At 50.6% G+C, this 22479-nt stretch overlaps 2 protein-coding genes across 2 annotated transcripts in view; one reads left to right on the forward strand and one right to left on the reverse strand.

Moving 5' to 3' along the window:
- LOC309327718 (sulfotransferase 1A1-like) overlaps positions 1-16228 on the reverse strand; it is a 137409-nt gene extending 121181 nt beyond the window's left edge. The window contains exon 1 of the mRNA XM_081837149.1: positions 16225-16228. The gene's annotated coding sequence lies outside the window, so the exon portion shown is untranslated. The remainder of the gene's footprint in view (positions 1-16224) is intronic.
- The window catches only part of KREMEN2 (kringle containing transmembrane protein 2), a 31948-nt gene continuing 25112 nt past the window's right edge, over positions 15644-22479 (forward strand). The window contains exon 1 of the mRNA XM_081837108.1: positions 15644-16972. Within this exon, the coding sequence (XP_081693234.1) occupies positions 16906-16972 (67 nt within the window). The 5' untranslated portion in view covers positions 15644-16905. The remainder of the gene's footprint in view (positions 16973-22479) is intronic.

Genomic DNA, 22479 nt, shown 5'->3' on the forward strand with positions numbered 1-22479 from the left:
GACTGGGTTGCACTAGCCACTCTAGGTGGCTTCCAACAAACTATTTAAAATACGGTAATATAAAAACACAGTGATACATTCAAACATAAAAAGTTCCTTATACAGGGCTGCCTTCAAACATTGATCCACAGTCCCCAGATCACCATTCCATTCACACATTAAGGTCTGGTTAAAATAAGCATCTTCATTGCTTGATGACTGTGAGAGCCAGTGGTGAGAGCATGTGTGAAAAGGACCGCCATGGGTTTAATGCTTCTGGATCACCTCAGCCATAATGATTTTCAACAGGTCTATTCACACATTCTGCCACTCACCAAGTGGAAACAAATATCTATCTATAATCTATCTATCTATCTATCTATCTATCTATCTATCTATCTATCTATCTATCATCTATCTGTCATCACACAAGTATACATCTATATGCACATGTGTGAATCCCCTGAACAAGTATTAGAATCTATGCTTCTTCACCCATAAGAAAGGATCAGGGTAGCCATACCCTTTTTACAACTCCTTAGCAAGCCTTGTTTGTGCGAATGTCAGGCTGGTAAACAAGGGTAATGATTAAATTAAAATACAATTCATTTGAGGAATGTGACTCAGGCTTGTTGCTATAACAGCACCTAAACAGCACTCCAGGATTTGTGTTTGTTTATGTGTGTGTTTGTGCCAGAGAGAGAGACTCCGAATAACTTAATGCAGATTAACACCATAACACTTTTGAGCACGCTGTCATGCTCAAGGCCTGGAAAGTTCTTTGGGGTTGTTGTTGTTTTATATAAGAAGTGGTGTCTCTTCCCATTCGCTCATTTCAGCCATTTTCATTTTTTATTTTTTTTGCAACGAATTGCCCTGCTTCTTGTCCTCTTGACTGCTTCTGCATTCACAGTTCCTAAACGCTTTCTGCGCTTAGGTTATCTTTAACTGGCAGTCGGGGGGCCTGTGAGCGTCGGCAGTCAATTTGGAGTAGCAGCAGCAGGAGGGGAGGGCAATCTTGTCTATGTGGCGTGGGAGTAATGCTGTCGGAAATCAGGGACATCCGCCGCGTGCAGGGAGGAGCACACCGCAGCGCAGCCGGCTGCCAGTGCCAAAGCGAACTCCCTCAGCGAGGCCTCCTCCTTGCCTCCCTCCCTGGCTGTGGTAGCAGGGCCAGCCAGGGGCATCTGGGCCTGCCTGGAGCAGGCTGAGGTGGAGCCGGAGGGCCCATGGCCGCCTGCTTCTCCTGCCTCGCCCATGTGGCTGCGTTCCCACCCCTGCGGCCCAGCCCCTGGATTTCATCCCCTCACTCCCCAGTAATGTCAAACAGTTGTCTGTGGTCGGAAAAGGCTGTTTTTAACCAACAATTTGGAAAACTCGTGAGCGTGTTCAAGGAGTGTGATGGAGCGGAGGGAGCAGCTGGGAAGGCTATGGGATGTGGAAGTGGCTCTCTCTCATATACACACACAGAGAACACATTTGTCACTATTATCCCCTCGCACACTCACCAGCACAAAAATATATCACCCACTGCTGGACATCGCCACACGGTTAACAATAACTTGCCCAAGCCCTGCCTATTTTTAACTAGCAAACAGGTTGTGGATGCGACAAGCTTCTGTTTATCAGGAGGCTACTGAGAGTGCTTTTCCGCCTCTGCAAGTCTCTTGCAAGATTTACAAGCCTCCCCATAGGACCTGACACCATCTTCTTTGTCCAAAGCGGTGCAGTACCCCATTTGATGCAGGCAGGGCTGGGCCCACAATATCCTGCAGCCTGAGGTGAAAGACAGAATGGGGCCCCCACTGCTCCCTGTGCGGTAGCTGACTGGATTGGCATTTCAATACCGTCAGAGGGGTAACGTCTTTTGCAGCACCACAGGGCAGCAGAATAGTTATGGGGCTGCAGAACGGGCCACATAATACACTCAGCTTCGTCCTCCAAGAGCACAGGCAGGGAGCTCAGGAGAGACAGACAGATGCTGCTCCTGCGTCTCACACATAGGGTTGCCATACATCTGGATTTCCCCAGACATTACAGGGGAAGAATTTCTGAAAGGCGGTGGCACGTTGTCCTGGATCTTAGACCAGTCAATAAATCAATCAATCAATCAATCATGTTTTTGTAAAACAAACAAACAAACGAAAACACTTTAGGGGTTGTCTAAATCAGCTTCACAATTTTGGGGGCTTTCTAAAGAATCTCAACAACTTTTGGGGGGTCCTGGTTTTATCTTTTGAAATATGGCAACCCTACACACATCTGGTGCCTGAGGCAGTCGCCTCCCTCTGCCTAATGATAGGGCTGGCTGTGCTGAGGGAGAGGCCCGCAGGGGCAGAGATGGCTGCTGTGGCACCAAGGGCCATCTCCCTCTCTCACTAGCCTTCCTGGGAGGAACATTGAGATATGTTAAAGCAGATCTGTGGCACATTCTTTCCCTCAAAGAATTCTGGGCACTGTACTTCACAGAGTTACAATTGTCAGCAACGCTTTACAAACAACAGAACCCAGAATTCTCTGAGGGAGGAAATGTGCTTTGAATGTGCTTTAAAAGTATGCTGTAGTATGTTCACAGCCTTCATCTCTTCACAGGGTCCCTGTCAATGGTCACACTGACAGGTGCTGGAGGGGCACCTTCTGCATGACAGATGGATGCACTCTGCAAGAAGCCCATGTTCACAGAGCTACTACTCCCAGCATCCTTAAACTACAGTTTCCAGTATTCTTTGGAGAGGATGTATTGCGCTTTAAATATGCTTTAAATGCATAGGGTGTATGCAGTACAAGAGAATGAAATTGAGGAGTGGAATATAGTTTCAGGCTGCGTGCACACCATACATTTAAATGTATACAGTACATTAAAGTGCATTTCTTCTCCCAAAAAATACTGGGAACTGTAGTTCCCGGAGCTACAATTCCCAGCACCCTTAGCAAACTACAGTTCCTGATTTTCTTTGTGTGTATGTGTCATGTGGTTTGAATGTACAATGTGTATGCAGCCAAAGAATTTTGGGGTGTGGGGCACTTGGGCCAAATGTCCTTAGTGCTTTCTCCCTTCCTGAGCTGGTCCTTCTTTGCATTGTTCCCACCGCTCATATATTTCCCCCTTTCCCTCTGAGCCCAGCCTGCATCAGGCAGGAGAACAAGACAAGGGTTTTTGATCCTCAAATTTTTATAGATATGTCTCGTGGCCCTTTTCTTATAACTGCTTTTCTTTTCTTTTTTTTAAAAAAGGCAGTAGCTCTCCTTGAGACAGAAGCACAAATTCAACCTACCTCACACATAATGACTTTTGCATCTAAAAATGGATACACGCCCTGATTGATGCCTTTTAAAGACAAGAGTGGTGCAGACAGGGCTCACTTAGCCCAGGACCTGGTTTTGATGCCAAAAAGTAATCCAGAAGGTGCGTTTGTGCACCACAAACACCAATGCCACACGCCATACATTGCACTACCTGTTAAGCCACACAGTGACTCACAAACCACAGTGACAGGAGGCATATACAGACCTCCTCTGTGGCTCTCTTGAGAGGCATCGGCACACCCACATGTCACAGAGAGTCAAGCACACCTACTGACAGATAGGTAGGCACATATCAAATACACACACACGCAGCTGCTGCAGACAAACTTCCACTTCAGGCAAAATAGTCAGCATTGCACGCCCCGTCCCCTTCATCCTCACTCCCCCCCCCCCCCGCCATCCCAGTTTAGCACTCTCTTTAAGAGAGGCAAATAAAGTGTATCCTGCAGCATGCAAGATGGAACCTATTGATACAAAGATTTATGGACACATCTTGCATCAAAGGTTAATACAACACCAAAGCATTAACCGCCCCCACCACACCAATTGCTTCTCCCAAACCAGACTCTTCCCCCACCGCCCAAAAAATTCAACAGCTGCCTGAATTGCCTCCAGCACAAAAGCTTCTGCTCGTTCGCATACACACAGATTATGTTGCATGTGCAGATATTATATTTCATTCACACACACACACACTTGGCCCCAGTGTTTAATTTAAGTCTGGCACAGCTCCAGAACCCACTGTCAGTGCTTGCATATTGCGAATGTGGAGGTGTAATGATAAAGATGGGGGCCTCTGAGCGTGTGCGGAGTGCCTTCTGATTGCCATTGAGTAAGCACAGGCAAGATTCCCACAATGGGATTAGGAAGCAGGGCATCGGAAGGTGTGGCTTTGTAGGCAGGCTTGAATCCTGTTCCTTTCGATTTGGAAAAAATAACCATTGCTTGCCTCATCGATACATACAGGCACACACACAATATTATATCACAGGCAATGGGAAAATACAAGATCATACATGCCAGTATACACATGAATGCTAACTTACACATAATAATCACAGCAGTCGGGAAGGGAAAGTGATGGTCAGATATAAATACATATCATAACAACACACATATATTCATTTTGTTGTGGTCATGCACAAATGCACACTCTAATAGTGGGACACATGTATAATATCACAGCAGCATCCACCCTTTTTGCATGCCATCTATTTCTCTATCTGCACACAGGCTGCAATTCTGTCTGCTCTTATGCATAGGTAAACCCCACCGAACTTTTAGACACACTGATACAGGATGGGTGACAGCAGTCCATGTGAAAATAACCCATGAGTTTCAGTAGGAAGATAAGCTAAAAACGAGTCAGTGGCGTTACGTGGCACTTTAAAAAGCTACTGTGCTTCTAGGCTGCATCGACAAAAGTATTGGTGCTGCAGTTTGCAAAGTGTTCACGCTACCACTCAATTCCACTTTGATCAAACCACTTTGGGAGTCCTGTTTGCAATTCTGGGCACTCAGCTTAAGGAGGAGACCAGGGACCTGAAGTGTGTCCAGAGGGCAGAGAGAGAGAGACCAACAGAGGCCTTGCGTCCAAGTCCTGTGAGGAAAGGGATGATGTTAGCCAGGCATGTTTAGCCTGGAGATATTATGAGACCATTAAGAGACAATAGGGTAGCCATCTTCAAATACCAAGAGGGCTGTCACATAGATGATGGAGTCAATTATTGATCAAGATGTTGAAATGTTAGGAAAGAGGATTTCAACAAAGCTTGAGGATGAACTTTACAGTGGATAGTCTGCAGTGGTAGAAGCCACTTTACAGTGGAAAAGATGGCCTCGGAAGATGGTGGGCTCTCTGTCTCCCTCTCCCAGTAGAGGCTTTTAAGCAAAGGCTGGGTGGCCACCTATCAGGCATGCTGGAGCAGTATTGCATGAGGGTGGGGACTAGAGGATCTTAAAGGTCCCTTCTATCTCTATTATTCTATCTGATTTAACTTGCCTAGGTCTGGACTCTCACAAACATCCAGTATAGCACTGGGGTGGATGGGAGACATCCACACATTCAGAGTCTCACAGCAGAAGCCATAATTCATGTATGGACTCTTTTTGCTGCCACAATATGTCTGCTTTGACCGCTTTCAGGCAAAGCCTCTATGTTCAGCAGCAGTATGTCTGTGAAAAGCAGCTGGCAGGAGCTGTCACTTTCTTATGCTCCCCATGAGCTTCCCAAAGGCAGCTGGTTGCCCACTGTGGATGCCTTTGGCTTCATCCAGCAAGGCATTTTCAGAGTCAAAATAGCTCAGTAGAGCATGAGACTCAAAGTTGTGCGTTCAAGCCCCACATTCGGCAAAAAGATTCCTGCATTGCAGCGGGTTGGACTAGATGACCCTCGGGAGTACCTTCCAACTCTAGAATTCTATGATTCTACAGAAATGTTGCATTCTCCGAGTTGCACACAACCATGTGTGTCATTCTCTTCCATGCCCGCATGTGCGTTTGCTGGCTCTTGCATTCACACATCCCCCTAAGCGTCTGTGAAAAGGGACCAAATGGCTGCAGATGCATGTGTTGTGACACAGAATGTGCCTTCTCTCTCTCTCTCTGTTGCACACACACTCCATATACCCTCCCCCCTTCCCCGCAGTGAATGACACATGCGATTGTCTGACACACACATCTGGCAGGAGAGCTCTGTTGCTCCATCTGGAGGGTTGTGTAACGCATTCCTGACACTATGGACTGACTGTTCCCACGCCCACCACCCCTGGATATGTGGTTTGTGTGTGCGTATGTGCGTGTGCATGCGCGGGCTGCGCATGCCCCCAAAGGGCAAGGCTGATTGTGTTGCCACAACAGCCCGTCCGCGCATGGAAACAGGGTGGCAAGGAGAGGCGTGCATAGGGATGCAACACCAAGGCAAAGCGGGCGAGAGGCTGATGCAATACATCTGCCCCGGTGCACACTCATCGAAACAACACCCTCCAATAGGAACGCGACCACAGGGAGAAAGCGGCTGGGCGGGCGGGTGCTCTTTGCAGTTGGCCCACCCCCCGTGGCAAGGTTGGGCCATTGCACCTGCCGGGCCCCTGTTGGGTCCCCTCACCCGCCTCAGTGCAGGGTCACCCTGGCCCTGCCTCATCCCAAAGGCATCCATCAATCCCTTTGAATGCACTGGGCGGCATTCCCGTTCCTAGCCTGGGTGCCAGCAGGAGGGGACAGAATTAGCTGTGCCTGGGAGACTATAGGATGATCGGGAACAAAAGGCGTCACGCTTGGAATTTCAGGCACCCAGCTTCAAACAGGGGCTGGATCAGGGCAGGCTCAAACTTTGCCAGGTGCAGCTGGAGGCAGATCTGAGTGGGGAGGGGGTGCGGAGGAGATAAAGCAATTCCTGCCAGATTTGCGAGGAGGATTGCATTACCCAGGGATTTGCGGTGTGTGTGTGTGTGTGTGTGTGTGTGTGTGTGTGTGTGTAGGGAATCAGAGGCTGTCATGGGCATAGAGGCCAGGGACCAGCAGTTTGGCTTTTGAAACTTTCCAGACCTTGGCAGCCTTTAAACAAGCTAAATCTAAGAACATGTAAAGAGCTCTTCTGGATTAGGCCAGTAGCCCATCTAGTTATCTCCTGCTTGGACTACTGCAATGCGCTCTACATGGGGCTACCTTTGAAGGTGACCCGGAAACTACAATTAATCCAGATTGCAGCAGCTAGACTGGTGACTGGGAGAGGCCACCGAGACCATATAACACCGGTCCTGAAAGACCTACATTGGCTCCCAGTACGTTTCCGAGCACAATTCAAAGTGTTGGTGCTGACTTTTAAAGCCCTAAAGCCCTAAACGGCCTTGGCCCAGTAGACCTGAAGGAGTGTCTCCACCCCCATCGTTCAGCCCGGACACTGAGGTCCAGCTCTGAGGGCCTTCTGGTGGTTCCCTCCCTGCAAGAAGTGAGATTACAGGGAACCAGGCAAAGGGCCTTCTCGGTATTGGCACCCACCCTGTGGAACACTCTCCCTTCAGATGTCAAGGAAATAAACAACTAACTGACTTTTAGAAGACACCTGAAGCAGAGGCTATGAGGAGCCAGCAATGATGCCACATTGCTGGACACGCTGCCCCAATTATGCCTCTGAGCCAGCAGGCCGATATATGGCTTTTCAGTCATCACTTCGAAAGCATCCTTAAAATATTCCATGCTGAAAAGTAAAAAACAAAAACCAAGTTGGTACGTAATTTAACTTGAATACCTCAGTTGAGGTTCGTGTCCAGGGCGCACCTTAGCCATGTTGCAGAGCAAGAGGGAGGCCTCTGGAGAAGGGATTGCCCTCTGCTGCTCTGTCAGTTCTGCAATTCATCAGGGCCAAATTAAAATGAAGGGGATGTGGCATTGGGTGGGTGGAGAGTGGAGGTTTTGAGGCCAGTTCCTCCAGCTGGAAGCCAGATGAAGGCAAGGCCTGTCACACTGTCACCCTTTGATTTGCATCCTCCTTAATCTTTAATTAATGGACAGGAAGAGGCAGAAACTGCCACCCGTTCCAACCCTCCCGCTTTTTCCATCCCACACATTTGCCCCCCCCCGCCCCGAACCACCTGCTTCAACATGCATGGGTAGCATTGCAAACTTCCCTTGGAGCATTGTCCTGCATTGTCCCACAAGGACAGAGAGGTGGATGGAAAAGGGACTTGGTCTGGAAATTGTTCTGCTCTGCATAACTCCATACCCTCCAAGATTTCTCCACACCCTCCAAAACTTTGCTGATGACAATAGGGGCATCCTAAGGAAAAGCTGGACATTCTGGGATCAAATCAGGAACCAGGACAGCTTCTGTAAATCTGGGACTGTCCCTGGAAGATAGGGACACTTGGGAGGGTCTGCCAGAGATGGGGAACTTATGTCACTTGAGATGGCATTGGATTCAACTGCCATCAGCCTTGATGGTCAGGAATGGGGTTGGGAGTCCAACAGCGTCTCAAGGGTCGCAGGATCCCCACCCCTGATTTATCCTGATGGGCAGCAGGTCCCCAGAGTTTCAGTCCAGATTTTTTTCTGGCATATATAGAGACTGAGCCAGAGTCCTTCTGTGTACAAAGCACACACTCTGACATTATGTTACAGTCCTCCCCCTAATAGCCATAGCCATAGCCATAGCCCTGCTGTCACCTCTCCACCAATTGCTGTCACCTCCCCACCAATCTTCAAAAGCAATGCACCTCTGAATGATGGGGATTCCCCACTTAGCACCACAACTAGTTGTCATAGATACAGTAGACTTTTCTGGTTGGGAACTGACTGCCTGTGGGTAAAAAACAGGCCTACAAGAGGATCATCACTTGGCCCATACTCCTTGCCTCTGCCATTCTAGTGGCTAAAAGGAGTTTCTTCGATCCCCTCAATCTGCAGAAAGGCTGCCTGCTGTTTTATTTTTTGCAGTAGTACCAATCTGAGACCTCAGCCAGCTCCACGTTGTCCTGGAGTCAGCAAGCGAGTCGGAGTAGGAAGGGAGGGGGTTTGGCTCCCTGCCACGGCCCTGTCCTGAACAGTTCTGCCAGGGAAATCAAATTGCCGACCACCGCTGTACGTGCCTTGGGGGCGATGTGAAATTTCCCGAGCGCTGGGTCCCGAGGCGAACGTGAGCTGTTTTGCAGAAGTTGTACATTAAAGATGTGAAGCCCGGCTTGTCTGCAGTGAGTCTTACTCCAGGGTGCCTTGCTCATAAAATGAAAAACAATCATGAGTACCCCGGGGCTTACTCTCCAGTGGTTTGGCAAGGAAAGGGGGAGGGGGAAAAAACCTTGCTCAGATTCTTGTGCAAAATAGTATGTCCTGCTCCTTCTCACCACCACTAATGCCATCCCCTCTCCCCTTCCACCCCACTCCCATGTTCCTGATTGCTGTGATGGACACAAAAGGATGCAGGTCAGAAGTTGGGTGCTAGTGGTGGGAGGAGCCAGATCCTATGATGGGTGGAGCCAGAGACAAGGGGAGCAGAGTCCTGATAGCTGAAAAGCCTGCTTAGTCAGCTGCACTTGGGCTTCTAAGTTTTCTGCATGCTTTGTACACACTTTCAACCTGCACCGTAAGAGCTAGAAACTTGCAATGCACGCATGTTGGGCAGAGCCATAGCTCAAGGGGAGAGCATGCCTTACATACAGAAGGTCTGAGATTCAGTCTCTGGCATCTTCGTTTTAAGGATCCAGGGAAGCAGGTGATCAGAAAGACCATCAATGCCTTTGAACCAAGATGCTGATGTTGGAGGCAGGATGCCTCTAAATGCCAGTCGCTGGGAATCAGAAGTGGGGAGAGGGCCGTTGTTAACAGGTCTGGCTTGTGGGCTTTGCATGGACACCTGGATGCTGGACTTGATGGGCCACTGGCCGGATCTAGCAGGGTTTTCTTGTGTTCCTTGCCTGATGGCACGGAGAGTCATGGTAGCTGCAGTCAACACCAGGCTTGATTGACCAATGGCCTGGCCTAGCCAATAAGAGAACTTCTTTGAGATTCTCAGGGTGCATATATCAGGGAAGGGGTCTGTTGCCTAACCTTTCCTACTCTGCAGTGCTGGACGTATGGAGTAAAGGGAGGTGGGGAAAGGTCTGGTGCTGTCCTGGGCACCACAGTTAATTCCTAAAATAGAAAGGACCCTAGTAGAGTGCCATGCTTGGCTCTGTTTCCTTTGTGCAGGAGATGGAACGCACTACAGTGCTCAGAGGCACTCTTGCCCCGTCATGATCACATTGCACATTCTCATTCTGAAAATGGGAATAGGAGCCCTCGATCCTGACGATGAGGGTTTGCTTGACCCTGCTGCATTCTCCCCAGCTAAAAAGAGTTGAAGTCTTAAAGTGTAGGTTCCTCCAAGCTGGCTGAGCGGCCCTGACCGGTCCCGCCCTGGTTTGCTCCGTGGGAAATTCCCGTTGCCTCGTGGGCCTCTCTCTGCCCCTGGGGGGCTGTGTGGAATGAGCAGTAGAGCACGGCCTGTCTGGATTTTGCTGCATGTGTAAAAGCAGCTGCCGCACACAGCTTATCTGTGAAATTCACTGCCACAAGAAGTAATGATAGGCAGCTAGCATGGCTTCCAAAGAGTATTAGACCAATGCATGGAGGGTGAGGCTAGCAATGGCTACTAGCCACGAGGGCTGTGCTCTGGCTCCATTGCTGGAGACAGGCTGTCCCTGAATAGAAGGGGAGATTGTGGGCTTCCCAGAGGTATCTGATAGGTCACTGTCAGAACAGGGATGCTGGACCACTGGCCTGGTCCACCAGGACTCACTATGTTTGCATGTTCACTGAACACAGCAGCTCTTGCCAGTAGCCCTCTGAGTAGCTATGATGAACCCCATGCCTCCCATGGTATTGTGTGGGCATCTGCTAGTGTACAAGCACCGCCATTTCCTGCTGGATCTGACCTCAGGCCCATCTAGCTCAGTACTCCGTCTCCAGCATCCACCAGCCCCCTAGGAAGCTCTGAAGAAAAGCTGCAATGGAGACACAGCCACTGCTTTCTGTTTATTATCTCGGGTACCTGACAATTAACGATATACTGCCCCTGAACATGGAAGTTCTGTGTGTGGGTATGTTTGGAGTTGGCTGCAAACATTTGGGTGCCCAGGGCCAGCAATGCAAACTGCAGCCTGCCCACTGTTTAAAAACAAGAAAGAAGCAAAAGCAAGACTTAAATATTGGACAGTTGGTGAATGCACGATGTTGACATCTACTGACTCAGGCCACATTGCTTTAACTCATGACATGCATCAGGCCCATATTTTGTTCTCCTGGCTTCTGAGCTCCTTTCGGATCAGCAGTTCCAGGGGGACAGAACCTGGCATCTTCTGCGTGTGTGCAAAGCAGCGGTATTCAGCCACTGAGCACAGGGCCCCCTCCTTGTGGAACTTGCCAGTCCCTTTAATGCAAGGGTGGGGACCCTTTTTCAGCCTGGGGCCGCATTCCCTCATGGTCAGAATTCCAGGGGCCGCCTGCCATTGTGGGGTGGGGGCCACAGTCGGAACGTGGGCAGCAGAGGAAGCACACTCTGTTTATGCACAGGGACCCCCTCATCTCTGCTATGCTGTTTTCACTCCTGTCAGGCCTTCAAAGCAGCAAACTCCCGAGAGGTCAAACTGTGGTGACTTGAGGCGCAAGCCAGTGTGTCTATGTGTGCGTGCACATGCATGCTCCACAGTGCGCGATGCTGCCTGCAGAGGAATGTGAGCGTGTGGTTGTGAGGGTGAGGTTTGTGGTGCCTGCCTCAGCGGCTGGGTGTCAAAGTCTATATTCTTCCATGCTTCAGTGTTCACAGGAGCTTTTTTGTAATCAGCTTGATTGATGCATAAGATGATCTCTCTCTGATCCCTCTCCCCAATTTCAGCTACCACCTGGGGCCACTCCTCTATCCCCTCCACCTCCCACCCCCCATAAGCCTGGGGGAGATTCCAAGGCCCCTTCAAAAGGGGCAGGTTCCTGCAGGCCCCAAATCCCAGCTGGGTTTTCTTCTCCCTGCGTGGAAAGCCCCTCCACCAGCCTCGATCGCTGCCAAGAGACACTCAAAACAAGCCGCATCACACCTAATCCCCCCCTTGATCCCCAAGAAACTGCTTCCCCCACAGGCCCCCCTCTCTGACAGCTTTGAACCTGAAAGGGAAAGAACAGATGAAAGAAGAAGAAAGTGTGATTCTTTGAGGATGATACCCTTGCAATCCCAACTCACAAGAACCTCTTTCTCTCCTGCTCTTCGGCCTCCTAGGAAGATTGCTTTATACTGAGTCAGGTCTACCATTGGTCTATCTAGCTTAACTTTGCCTACACTGACCGGCAGCTGTTCTCCAGGATTTCAGACAACCTTCTGTCCCAGTCCTACCTGGAGAGGCCGGGGTTTGAATCAGCAGCTGCTCTGCCCCCAAGCTCCAGAGTGCTTCAACCCACTCCCAGCTTGCTCATCCCAATACCTGGCCCTGCTATGGCAGCTCAGTTCCACCTTGTGTCACCCCCTCCCACCCCACCAGCCAGTATAGACCTCATCCTGACACGACCATTAACAGCGATGACCACTGTTAGTTATGGATTTCTATTCTAGGCTGCGTCCACAGAAGTCTAGTGTCCAAGTCAAGGGAAGGAAGAGTACTGCTCTCTTCTGGTCAGACCACACCTGGAGTCCTGTGTCCAGTTCTGGGTGCCATAATTTAAGGATGTTGACAAACTGAAACGTGTGCAGAGGAGGGTGACCAAGATGATCAAGGGTCTGGAAACCAAGCCTGTTGAGGAACGGTTGAGGGAGTTGGGAATGTTTAGCCTAGAAAAGAGGGGCCTGAGAGGAGATAGTGATCTTCAAATATCTAAAGGGCTGCCACATGTAAGATGGAGCAAGCTTGTTTTCTCCTGATAGCCATCTTCAAACAGCCTAAAACTCACCCACACTTTGGCTGGGCGTCCTTCGGGTTCAAGAGGCTGTCTCCCACTGCAGCATGAACAGGGAATCTTTCAGTATTATATTTTGGGTCCCACCACTCCCAAGAATCTGTGGCCCTCCCTGTCTGCCGGCTATGCCGGCTGGGGGCCAGCGAGAGCTGGAGTCTGGCATCAGGAGGGCCATAGGCTCCCCACCCCCACTGTATTCCTGACCTCATCAGCTTAGGCAACCCATTACAACAGCTTGGTGTTACTAACAATCCTCTTGCTGGGTGGGACCAACGTTCACCCAGATCAGTTGCCAACAGCAGCCAGCTAGACTTCACACCCACACAAGCTCACAAGCACAGCAGAAAGCTGAGAGCTCTCCTCCGTGGATTGTTCCTAGTGTCAGAGAGTCGGTGGTATAGTGCCTCTGATCATAGAGGCTCTATTCAGCCAATGGCAGGCCCACTAATTTGTGGGATCTTTTTGAGAAAACCTCCTTAATTAATTTGCACTCTTTACACATATTAGCATATGCAATTTTTTATGCAGATTGGTGCCATGGGTCTGTGACCTCCTGAGTACACCTGGCCACCTTTTTGGGGGGGGGGGGAAGGCTGGGATAGAAATGCTAGAAATAAATGAAAGCATTGAACAACGCCCCTGCCCCTAAACCAAAGAATCCTGGGAACAAAAGGACTGCAAATTAGAAAAATAATAATAATTTTACTTTAGGGGACTTGAAAGACAGCATTTTTAGCAACCCTCACAAGATGACAGTCACCGAGATCCTTTGAAGGAAAGCCTCCATAATTAAACTGGTTTCTCAAACCAGTTTTTAAGTTTTGCCGTGTCAACATTCCCTGAACCACCAAGCGGGTTGACTGGGGTTCTGACACACTTGAACCACTCTCTTCCCACCTCCACCCACTTCGTAAAACCAGGGGAGGCTTATTTATTTCATTTCTCTCCTGCCTTCTCCCGCCCATATCCAGAGCTCAGAGGTCTTCATGGTTCTTCCTCAGCACTTCCATTTTATCCTCACAACCCTACAAGGTGGTAACAGGTCCAAGGTCACCCAGATGAACATCATGGCTGAGTGGGGCTTTGAACTGAGGTCTCTTCCCAATCCTTCCACAACACTTTAACCATTATACCACATTATACCACTCCCGTCTCCTCCAGCAAACTACATTTTAATGATTACATTGGACAGAGCCAAGGCAGGTCATAAATCTATCAGGCACTCGGACCTAGTACCTGTTTTCATTGCCAGGACCGGCTCACAGTAATCTAACACAAGCAATTGCCTTTGAACATGTGCAGAAAGCATTTCCTCCTAAGTGAGTAATGAGAGCTGCCCTTCCACCGCCACCTACAATCCTTTAGCATTATTCAAATATTTGAAGGAGGCTCGTTGACACCTTAGAAGCAAGTTGTCTGTACGCACGTACAGGTGTTTGTGTGAATAGGTGTACACTTGATAGTGGGTTCACCGGTATCCAGATGGTGCACTCATCTCATTGAACCTTTCATGTTCATAGGTTTACAAGCATACTGTCCAGCTGGTGGTGTACACAGGTTGTGCACAGGGAATACCCTCTGGATGTGAGCAAATACTTTTAGCCAGGCTAAATGATCTATAGGGCTTAAGGTCAGGACTGTGGTTGGGCATTGGAAGAAACAGCACTTTGGCCATTTCTACCTGGTCGCGTGTACGTGTCTCTCCTTTGCTGGAGGTCTTCAAGAGGCTGAACAAGTGTCTGCCGAGGATGCTCCAAGCGCTGGATATTTTGCATCCGGCAGTGGTCAGGCTGCGTATCCTACAAGGCCCCCTCCAAACTCTCGGCTCACGTCTGCACCAGGGAATGATCCTGTGTGTACGATCCGCAATTCACCATCTTCCTTATTACAAAAATTATGAAGTGAGAATCACTGAACCAGAGTGCTCTGGTTCCTCGTTCCCTTCAATACTGGGGTGGCGTTGACATGGGGTAATGAGCCAGGATCCCTAGGATTCGGTCTGCTTGATGCTCATTTTTTAAGTAGCTGGTGCTGAGTTTTAATTGTAAACCACTTCCTCTTCTCTCTTTAACCTTTAATGCAGGACTTTGCAGAAGGGGATGATGGCACATTGCTGGTACCCAGAGATGTTCCACCTTGATAGGCACCAGCCTTGAGGCCTGCTGGCCTTGGCTGCATCCACACCCCACCCCTCAAAAGAGTGCCAAAGAATGCTGGGAACTGTAGCTCGCCCCTCACTGAGCTAAAATTCCCAGCGCCCTTATCAAAGGCCAGTTCCCAGGATTCTTGCGGGGTGGGGGAATGTGCTCTGCATGCACAGTGTGTCCGCAGTCATTTAAAAAACAGGCTACAGGAGGCATTGACCCTCCGGAGCCCCGGCCAGTGCTCCGTTTTAAAAAGAAGAGGTGCGGGGGCTCAAATGTTCTGGCAGTCAGCCTCACCCACCTTTCTCCCCTGGTTCCAGACGCGTGAGGACGATGGCATGAAGAGAGAGAAAGAATGATCGATCAACTCTGCACGTGCTCAGAGGCACACTCTCCTCACATGTTCCGGGGCTTGAGGCCCAGCAGGGGAAAAAAAACTGGTTCTGGGCTGTGAGCTATGTCCCAAGTGAAGCCCTGGGCTGCCCAGCCTCCTCTCCCACCCGCTCGCCCCCAAACCGCACACCCTCTGGCCCCCTCCTTCCCCTCCTCTTCCCGCCCCGTCTCAGATTTCAAGGCCGCGCGCAGAGATGAGAGAGAAAGAGAGCGAGGCGGCCGCAAAGAAGTCGCGCCGAGAAGAGAAGCCTCCTCCTCCTCCTCCTCTCGGCCCTCCCCTTCGGGATGGGACGTCCCAGGGGCGGCCGCCGGTCGGGGCGGGGAGATGTGCTGGGAGTGGGGTGGGGATGGCGGGGGAGCCGCCTTCTCTTCTGCCTCCGGCTGCCAGGGGAGCGAGCTGGGGGGAACAGAGAGCGGAGGGCGGCGGCGGCGGCGGCAGCAGCAGCAGCAGAAGCCGCCGAGCCAGGAACCGGCCCCGTCGAACAAGCGCCCAGCCGAGGGAGCTGCGGGGCTGCCGCTGCAGGTGGTTCCACCACGAGGGCGGCGGCTGCCCAGGCTCCTCTGGGGGCTGCCTGGGGCGGGTTCCGACTACTCGCCCCCCAGGAAAAGCCCGGACTACCACAGGTCCGCCTGGACGTAAGCAGAGCCGCAGACTATTCCGCTCGGGTTTGGTCCGCCTGCGAACTCCGCTCTGGAGGTGGCGGGGAGAGGGCGGCGAGTAGGGATACGCTGAACGGCGCCGCCTGACAGGCGCCGAGATCCCCTCCGGGATGGAAGGAACGCACCTGGTGAGCAAACCCGTCGTGGACAAGAATTGATCCACACACCATCCCTCGGGGCTCCGGAGAGACTCCAGATTTCCCTAAGGAGGGAGAAGGAGGCCGAGAAGGGATTGGTCGGAAGCCGAGAGAGGCGGAGAGGGGAGGAGAGAAAGAGAGATCCACGAGCATCACTTCTGGCAAGAGATCTACCAGATCCGAGATCCTACTCGGCGGCTGAAGCGGTGAAGAGAGCTAAGAAGGGTGAGGCGGGACCCCGTCCCGTCTGACCGCCGGATCCTCACTCAGGAAGACCGGGGGAGATGAGCCACCGCGCTCGGACTCTAGTGGATTCCAGATCCTTTGGGGACAGCCGGCTCGGAACGTGGCAGATCCGGAAGGATACCAGCTAAGCTTGCGCCCCGTCGAAGTGCGAGAGAAACTTCGCTTGGGACCCAAGGCGCCCTCGGGCTGCTGCACTTTCAGGACAGGAGAAGACAGTCGCCGCCCCACGGTGCCCCTTGGGGACCAGCGACATGTGATCCCTAGATCCTGCGGACAGATCAACGAGATCCTTTCCGACCCACCGACTGCTTGACAGCGACTTCTCCGGAGCAGGAAGAGGAGCCGAGGGGTATCCGAGCCCCTCCGATGCAATGGCTAGTTAGCAGGCTCCACCCGCGAGATCCCAGAAAACGACTGGATCGCCAGCGTCCTTCACCGCCATCCATGCAGACCCTGGAAGATCCCGCCTAGATCCTCGATTGGCTGGCGCCGTGACAGTCCAGAGACACCCCTCTTGTCCCTTCCCTCCCCCAGCTGGGCTCTAGCTTGGGACCCTGGCTGTTCCTACACCCTCCAGGTGTGGGGCAGCCTGGGTGCACCGGGCAAAGGGGTGACACCGTCCAGAAATGCCCTGGGTGGTCTTTGGTCTGCTGTTGGTGCTTCTTCGAGGGTCGAGGGCTCTGCAGAGGGCAGGTGAGTGAGAACTGCGGAAGGGAAGGAAGGTCTCTGTGTGTAATAGTGTGTAATAGTGAGGGACGGGGAGGGGGGGTATTAGAGCCAGGGCCCTCTTCTCAGCTCTGGGAATGGGGGCTGGGGGAGCAGGGAGTGGCCCAGAGTGGGGCAGGAGGGCTGGGAACAGCGAGGAAAACCCAGAGGAAGCAGGGCAGGACTCCTGGGTCCCCCTTCACAGCTCTGGGACAGGTGCTGAATGTGTTAAAACTTGAAATGTATGTTGGGGGAGGCAAGATGGCCAGGACTCCTGGGTTCTCTTTGAGACTGTTTCTACTGACTTGAGAAGCAGGACTCCTATATTGTCTGTGCTTTGAGGATGGGGGTCATGTGGAAGGGCAGGGAGTGGTCAGGGGGGGGTACATGGGAGGGGGCTGCTGGTGCAAGAGTCCCATTGCTCTGGTCCTTTAGTTGGATGGCAGGGTGTGTCGGACTGATGGCCAGAGAGAGAGAGGAGGATGGCTGGAGCTGCCGTTGTGGTTGGCAGCATCAAGCCTTCCCTTGGCCTGGTAGGACCCCTTCTGGCTCCCTCCCCCCTCTCCCTCCCCCCTCCCAGCCTCCCTTGCTTGGCCCGATGAGCCCCCAGCCTCAAAGGCACAGTTCAGCGGCCACCTGTCCCACCCGGCCCCGACGGCAGACAGACGGAGCCCAGCCGATTTCACACACTCGGCCCCTAGACAGCTGCTGGACCCCTGCCGCAGCAGAAAGAGAGAGAGAAGAGAAAGAGAAAGTGTCTGGGACAGATCCCCACCCCTGCGGTCCAGTTCTTCACCCACACTTTCTGGCCCAGGCGGCATCTGTCTCCCCACTTGCGTTTTGGCTGCCGTCCAGGATACCTGTCAGATGGGAATCCCAAGTGGCAGGAACTGGCTCAACAGGGTTGGGCTGGGTTATAATTGGGGAGGTAGGCTGCAGTCTGCAATGCTGCTGATGCTAGGGAACTGCTGGGCTGGGGTGGGGGGGTAGGAAGGGCCCCGCCTCCCCCCAGAGCAAGGTATGCTTTCCTTTCTTCATCCTTCCCCCAACCCAATTACTTTCAAAGATATTCATCAGCTTGACAAGCTATTCCAAGATTTGGGTCATAGAATCTCAGAGTTGGAAGGGGACCATGAGGTTCACTGAGTCTCCAGCCCCCTGCAATGCAGCAATATTTTGCCCAATGTGAATCTCGAACCCACAACTCGGAGATTAAGAGTCTCATGCTTTACTGACTGAGCTCTCTCTCTCTCTCTCTCTCTCCTCTCTTCTTCATAACAGAACATTTTTGTGGGGAGGCTGTAAGCTGGATATTGTTGTTCCTTCAATGTCCCGGGCACTTTACAAAGAATGAAATGGCAGGTCTCTGCCCCAACAATCATACAGTATAAAAGAACAGATGCAAGTGTGGCAACAGAAGGGAGGAGGGGTAATTGGGTGCAAGGGACCTGCGGGGAAGAAAATGTGATTATTTCAGTGACGCATACTTAACTTTAGCTGAAGTAGGCAGAGTACCTGGACCAAGAGATAATGCCAAAGGCTTGATGGAACAATAAGTTCTGTTTCTTTCCCCCAAGTGATTTTATGGATAGCAATGCAGGTAACAGGTTATGTTTTAATCGCCCCACCCCCCAAAAATAAAACCATGCCCTTTGATTTGGAGATTCATCTTTTGACATCAAAACTGATCATAATCACCCCAAACGTGTGCATATTCTGTTGTGGCACAGGCCGGGGAAGACACTCAGCACATGCTTAGAGGTTCTTTTTCTTCTTTAAGATCACATGCAGAGGTACATTCCAGAGAGGCCATATCTTGGAGAAGGGGTCAACGTGGCTCAGCAACAGAGCACAAGTCTTGGCATCTTCAGTTAAAAAAATAATAATAATCAGGGAGCAGTGGTTGATGAGGAAAGCTCCCAGCTGAGACCCCGGGGAGCTGCTGCCTGTCTGAGTAGACAATACTAGGCTTGAGTCTGCACCCACATCATGCATTTAAATTGCATGGCTTTCCCCAAAGAATCATGAGAACAGTAGTTTACCCTGCACAGGACTATGTCCCAGCACCCTTCACAAACTACAGTTCCCTGGGGTTTTTTGGGGAAGCCATGTGCTTTCAGTGTGTGGTGTGAATCCAGCCTTTGTCTGAGTCTGTAAAATTATCAGTAGGCAATTTCACAGGATAAGGTCTATCAGAGAAGCCCAGCTAATACGGGGATGTTCTGGGTCGAGAACCCTGGGGGCTTCACTAACTACGAACCCTGAAATTTGGGATCCCAGAGTTGTAGTTAATGAAGCTGATGCCATGGGTACAGATGCCCCTCCTGGCGGGGGGGGGGGGGGGCGGTGGTGCAGGAAAAAAGTAGGCTGGCTACATTCTACCCACCCAGCAGGGATCTAGATGCTGAATCTGGGCAGTAATCAAAGATCAGATGGCGACCATGTCTGGCATCTTTTTCTCTTTGGCACCTTTTAACAAAGGGATTTTTAAACTCCACCCCCCCCCAATCTCGACACCAGTTTCAAAGATAAACCTATACAGGGACTCCGAGGCAGAGTTGTGTACAGCCTCATGCAAGTATCTGTGGGGAGAGACACTCTCTGTCGCTGGAAGAGGACATCCTGAACCTGCCCCACCTGCTGCCCCAACAATCACAAGTAGGCATCCGTCACCAGAACGAAGCCGTGGCTCTTTCCTGGCGCAGCTCTGGAGTTGCCGTGCCTCTTGCCAGGTGCCGAGGGCATAGCGCAGCAATGCCCTTAGCTGGAAGGGCTTGGTGGGAGCTGCAGTCTAAAGCCACACGGAGGGCACCAGGTTGGCAAAGGCTGCTGTAGGGCAAGGATCACCAATGGGGTCCTCTCCACACCAGCTGAAATTGGACAAGGCACTCTGTTGTCGCCAATACCCTAGGCTGTGGCATGTGCTTGGTTGCTGTGGCGGTTTCTCTGCTTTGCAGACGGTCCCACGGTCCCTCAGAGGTTGGCAATCCCGAGTGTCAGGCTTAGAGCAGAGAGACCTGGGTTCAAATTTCCCCACTCAGCCAAGAAGCTCAATGAGTGACCTGAGGCCAAGTCATTCTCTATCTCAGCATAAGCTACACCACAGGGTTGTAGTGAGGATTAAAGGGTGGGTGGTGGTGGTAAAGGAAGATGTTGTAGGATAAAATAAGCACAAAAACAGGTTCCTCTTCCAGACAGCATCTTGAATGGTACATGAAGGAGCTTTCTACCTGTCACAGAGTCTTATCCATCCCTGAAAATACTTCCCACCCAGCAAAGCAAGGCATTCTCTGCTGTATGGCAAGAATATATTCAGCAAGTGAATCTTGCCTGCATGGCAAGCAGCTGCTGTAGATTCTTTGCCGGTTGAACTTCTGCCTTTATATTGTGCACTTGGAAAAGGCAGGACAAAATGTTGGCAATCCCTGTGGCTACAGAGCACAAAGCCCAGCTTGTTGTCTCTTTGTTCTTTTACTAGGATCAAAACCACAGTTTCTCTCCCATTTCCTTTTCAACAGGAAATGCTGGACAGTCCCTTTCAAATTCACTTTTGTGTGTGTTTTCCCACGTTTGAGTGAGCACAGAAAAGGCCAGCTGCAGTGCAGCAGACTGCCATTAGGGGGTGCTCTGGCTCAGGAGGCAGTTGAGCCTGTTCATTTCTGCTCTGTTCCCCATTCCCTCTTTATAACGGTGGTTTTAAATCTTTCACTTTCTTGTGAGGGTGCTGTCACTGACCACACTCCTTAAACCAAGCATGTTTCTCTCTGTGTGTGAGCACAGTCATTGCATACAGAATCAATCAATAACCCTCTGATGTTTTTTCTTAACATATTGTTGCAAAAGGAGGAGATTCATAAAGAGTGGTATAAGAAAGGTAGATTACTTTCTGCCTTTGTGGAATGTTGATGCTTTTGTAATTGTGAATACAGAACTGGGGTTAATTTATGCAGTAATATAGAATCATTAAGAATATACTCTTTTTTTTATAAAGAAGACATAAACTGATTGCCATCACCACCTCCTGCACTAGTTAATTATGCTCACATGTTTATTGTTTGGGTGAGCTAGGATTTCTGATCCCTATTGTGTGGTTTTGAACAGAGAACCCCAGGTGTGAAGGCAGGGTAGTTGTGGAGGATTTATTCCGTTACATACATTTGCCATAAGCGTTTATCAACCAGCTACTTCAGTCCTCTGGATAATTCCCGTGTATGCAAACTAAGCTGATCTTCTGCCTGTCATTAAGTTGGGGAAAAGAGGTGGGGAGAGGAAAAGGGGGGGAAAGCAACTTCTCAGATCCACATTGGTCAGGCTTGTTGAAATCCTTTGAAATTCAGTTTTAGTTTCACCTACCCCATATAAAGGAGTCTACCGTTGCTACTTTTCTGTCTCTCATGGCTTCAGAGATGAGCTGCATCTTGTGGGCCTCCCCACCTCTTGTAGTTTGCAGAGTGCCTTAGATCTTCCCTGTTTACTCTGACCTCTGCATCCCATGGTCCGGTCGGTAGCTGACCCACATCACGGTGGAAGAGATACCTTGTGGATCAATTTCCAGCGCGGTGGAGCAGCAGGATGATTACTACATGACTAAAACTGTTTATTTTGTATCCTAGGTTAGAAAAAAGCTCATTCCATTGTGTGCGCACAATAATAACTATTATTATTATTATTATTATTATTATTATTATTATTATTATTATTTGCTTGTAAAGTGCCATCAACATGCGTAGCAGAGAAAAATGAAGGAGAGGGGTCTCTGGCCCGAGGAGCATACAATCCAAAATTTGTCATAGAGGAGGCGATGGTAGGAGGGGTAGAAAAATGGAGGCAAAAGTAAACAGGGGAAGTATATCTGCTGGGCACAGTTACATGTACTTGGGCTTAGTTGCAGGAAGAGATAGGAACTAAGGGGCAGTGAGGATTGTCAGGGCATGACTTTGGGGGCAAGGTGAGCAGGAGTGCCCCCAAACACAGCAGAGCTGGCTTACTGTCATTTGAAGTGGGGCGTTGCCAGTGGTAGCTGGTGCCCATTGGAACTGGTGGGTCAGAAGGCAACTGACAGTAGGTGGAGCCAGGACTGCAGGCCTATTGGCATGCGTTTGCATAAATCAGGGATGGAGCAGGAGATCTTGGGCCTAGTGCTAAAGACCCATGGCTTGGCCATCTGGAATGCCCCTATTTCAGAGTAAGTGAAGCAATTCACATTACCATCAAAAGAGGTTGGCTTAATGGTCTTCCATCAAAGAAAAGGTGGGTTTTGAAGAAGGATTTGAAGGAACAGGGGTAGCATCTGAAAGATGCATTGGGTGGCAGTTCCAGGCATGAGGGGCAGCAAGGGAGAAAGGCTCCAGCCTGCAGGACCAGCGGTCAAGGATAAGGGGAGCAACATCTGGGGGATCACAGTTTCCCCATTCCTACACTGGGACAAGGGAGAAAGTCGATTCAGTTTGCATCTCAAGACAATCATTTGCACGATCCAAAACAATATGCGAACT

The sequence above is a fragment of the Podarcis erhardii genome, assembly GCF_964252035.2.
Source record: "Podarcis erhardii genome assembly, chromosome: 13".
NCBI lineage: Eukaryota > Metazoa > Chordata > Lepidosauria > Squamata > Lacertidae > Podarcis > Podarcis erhardii.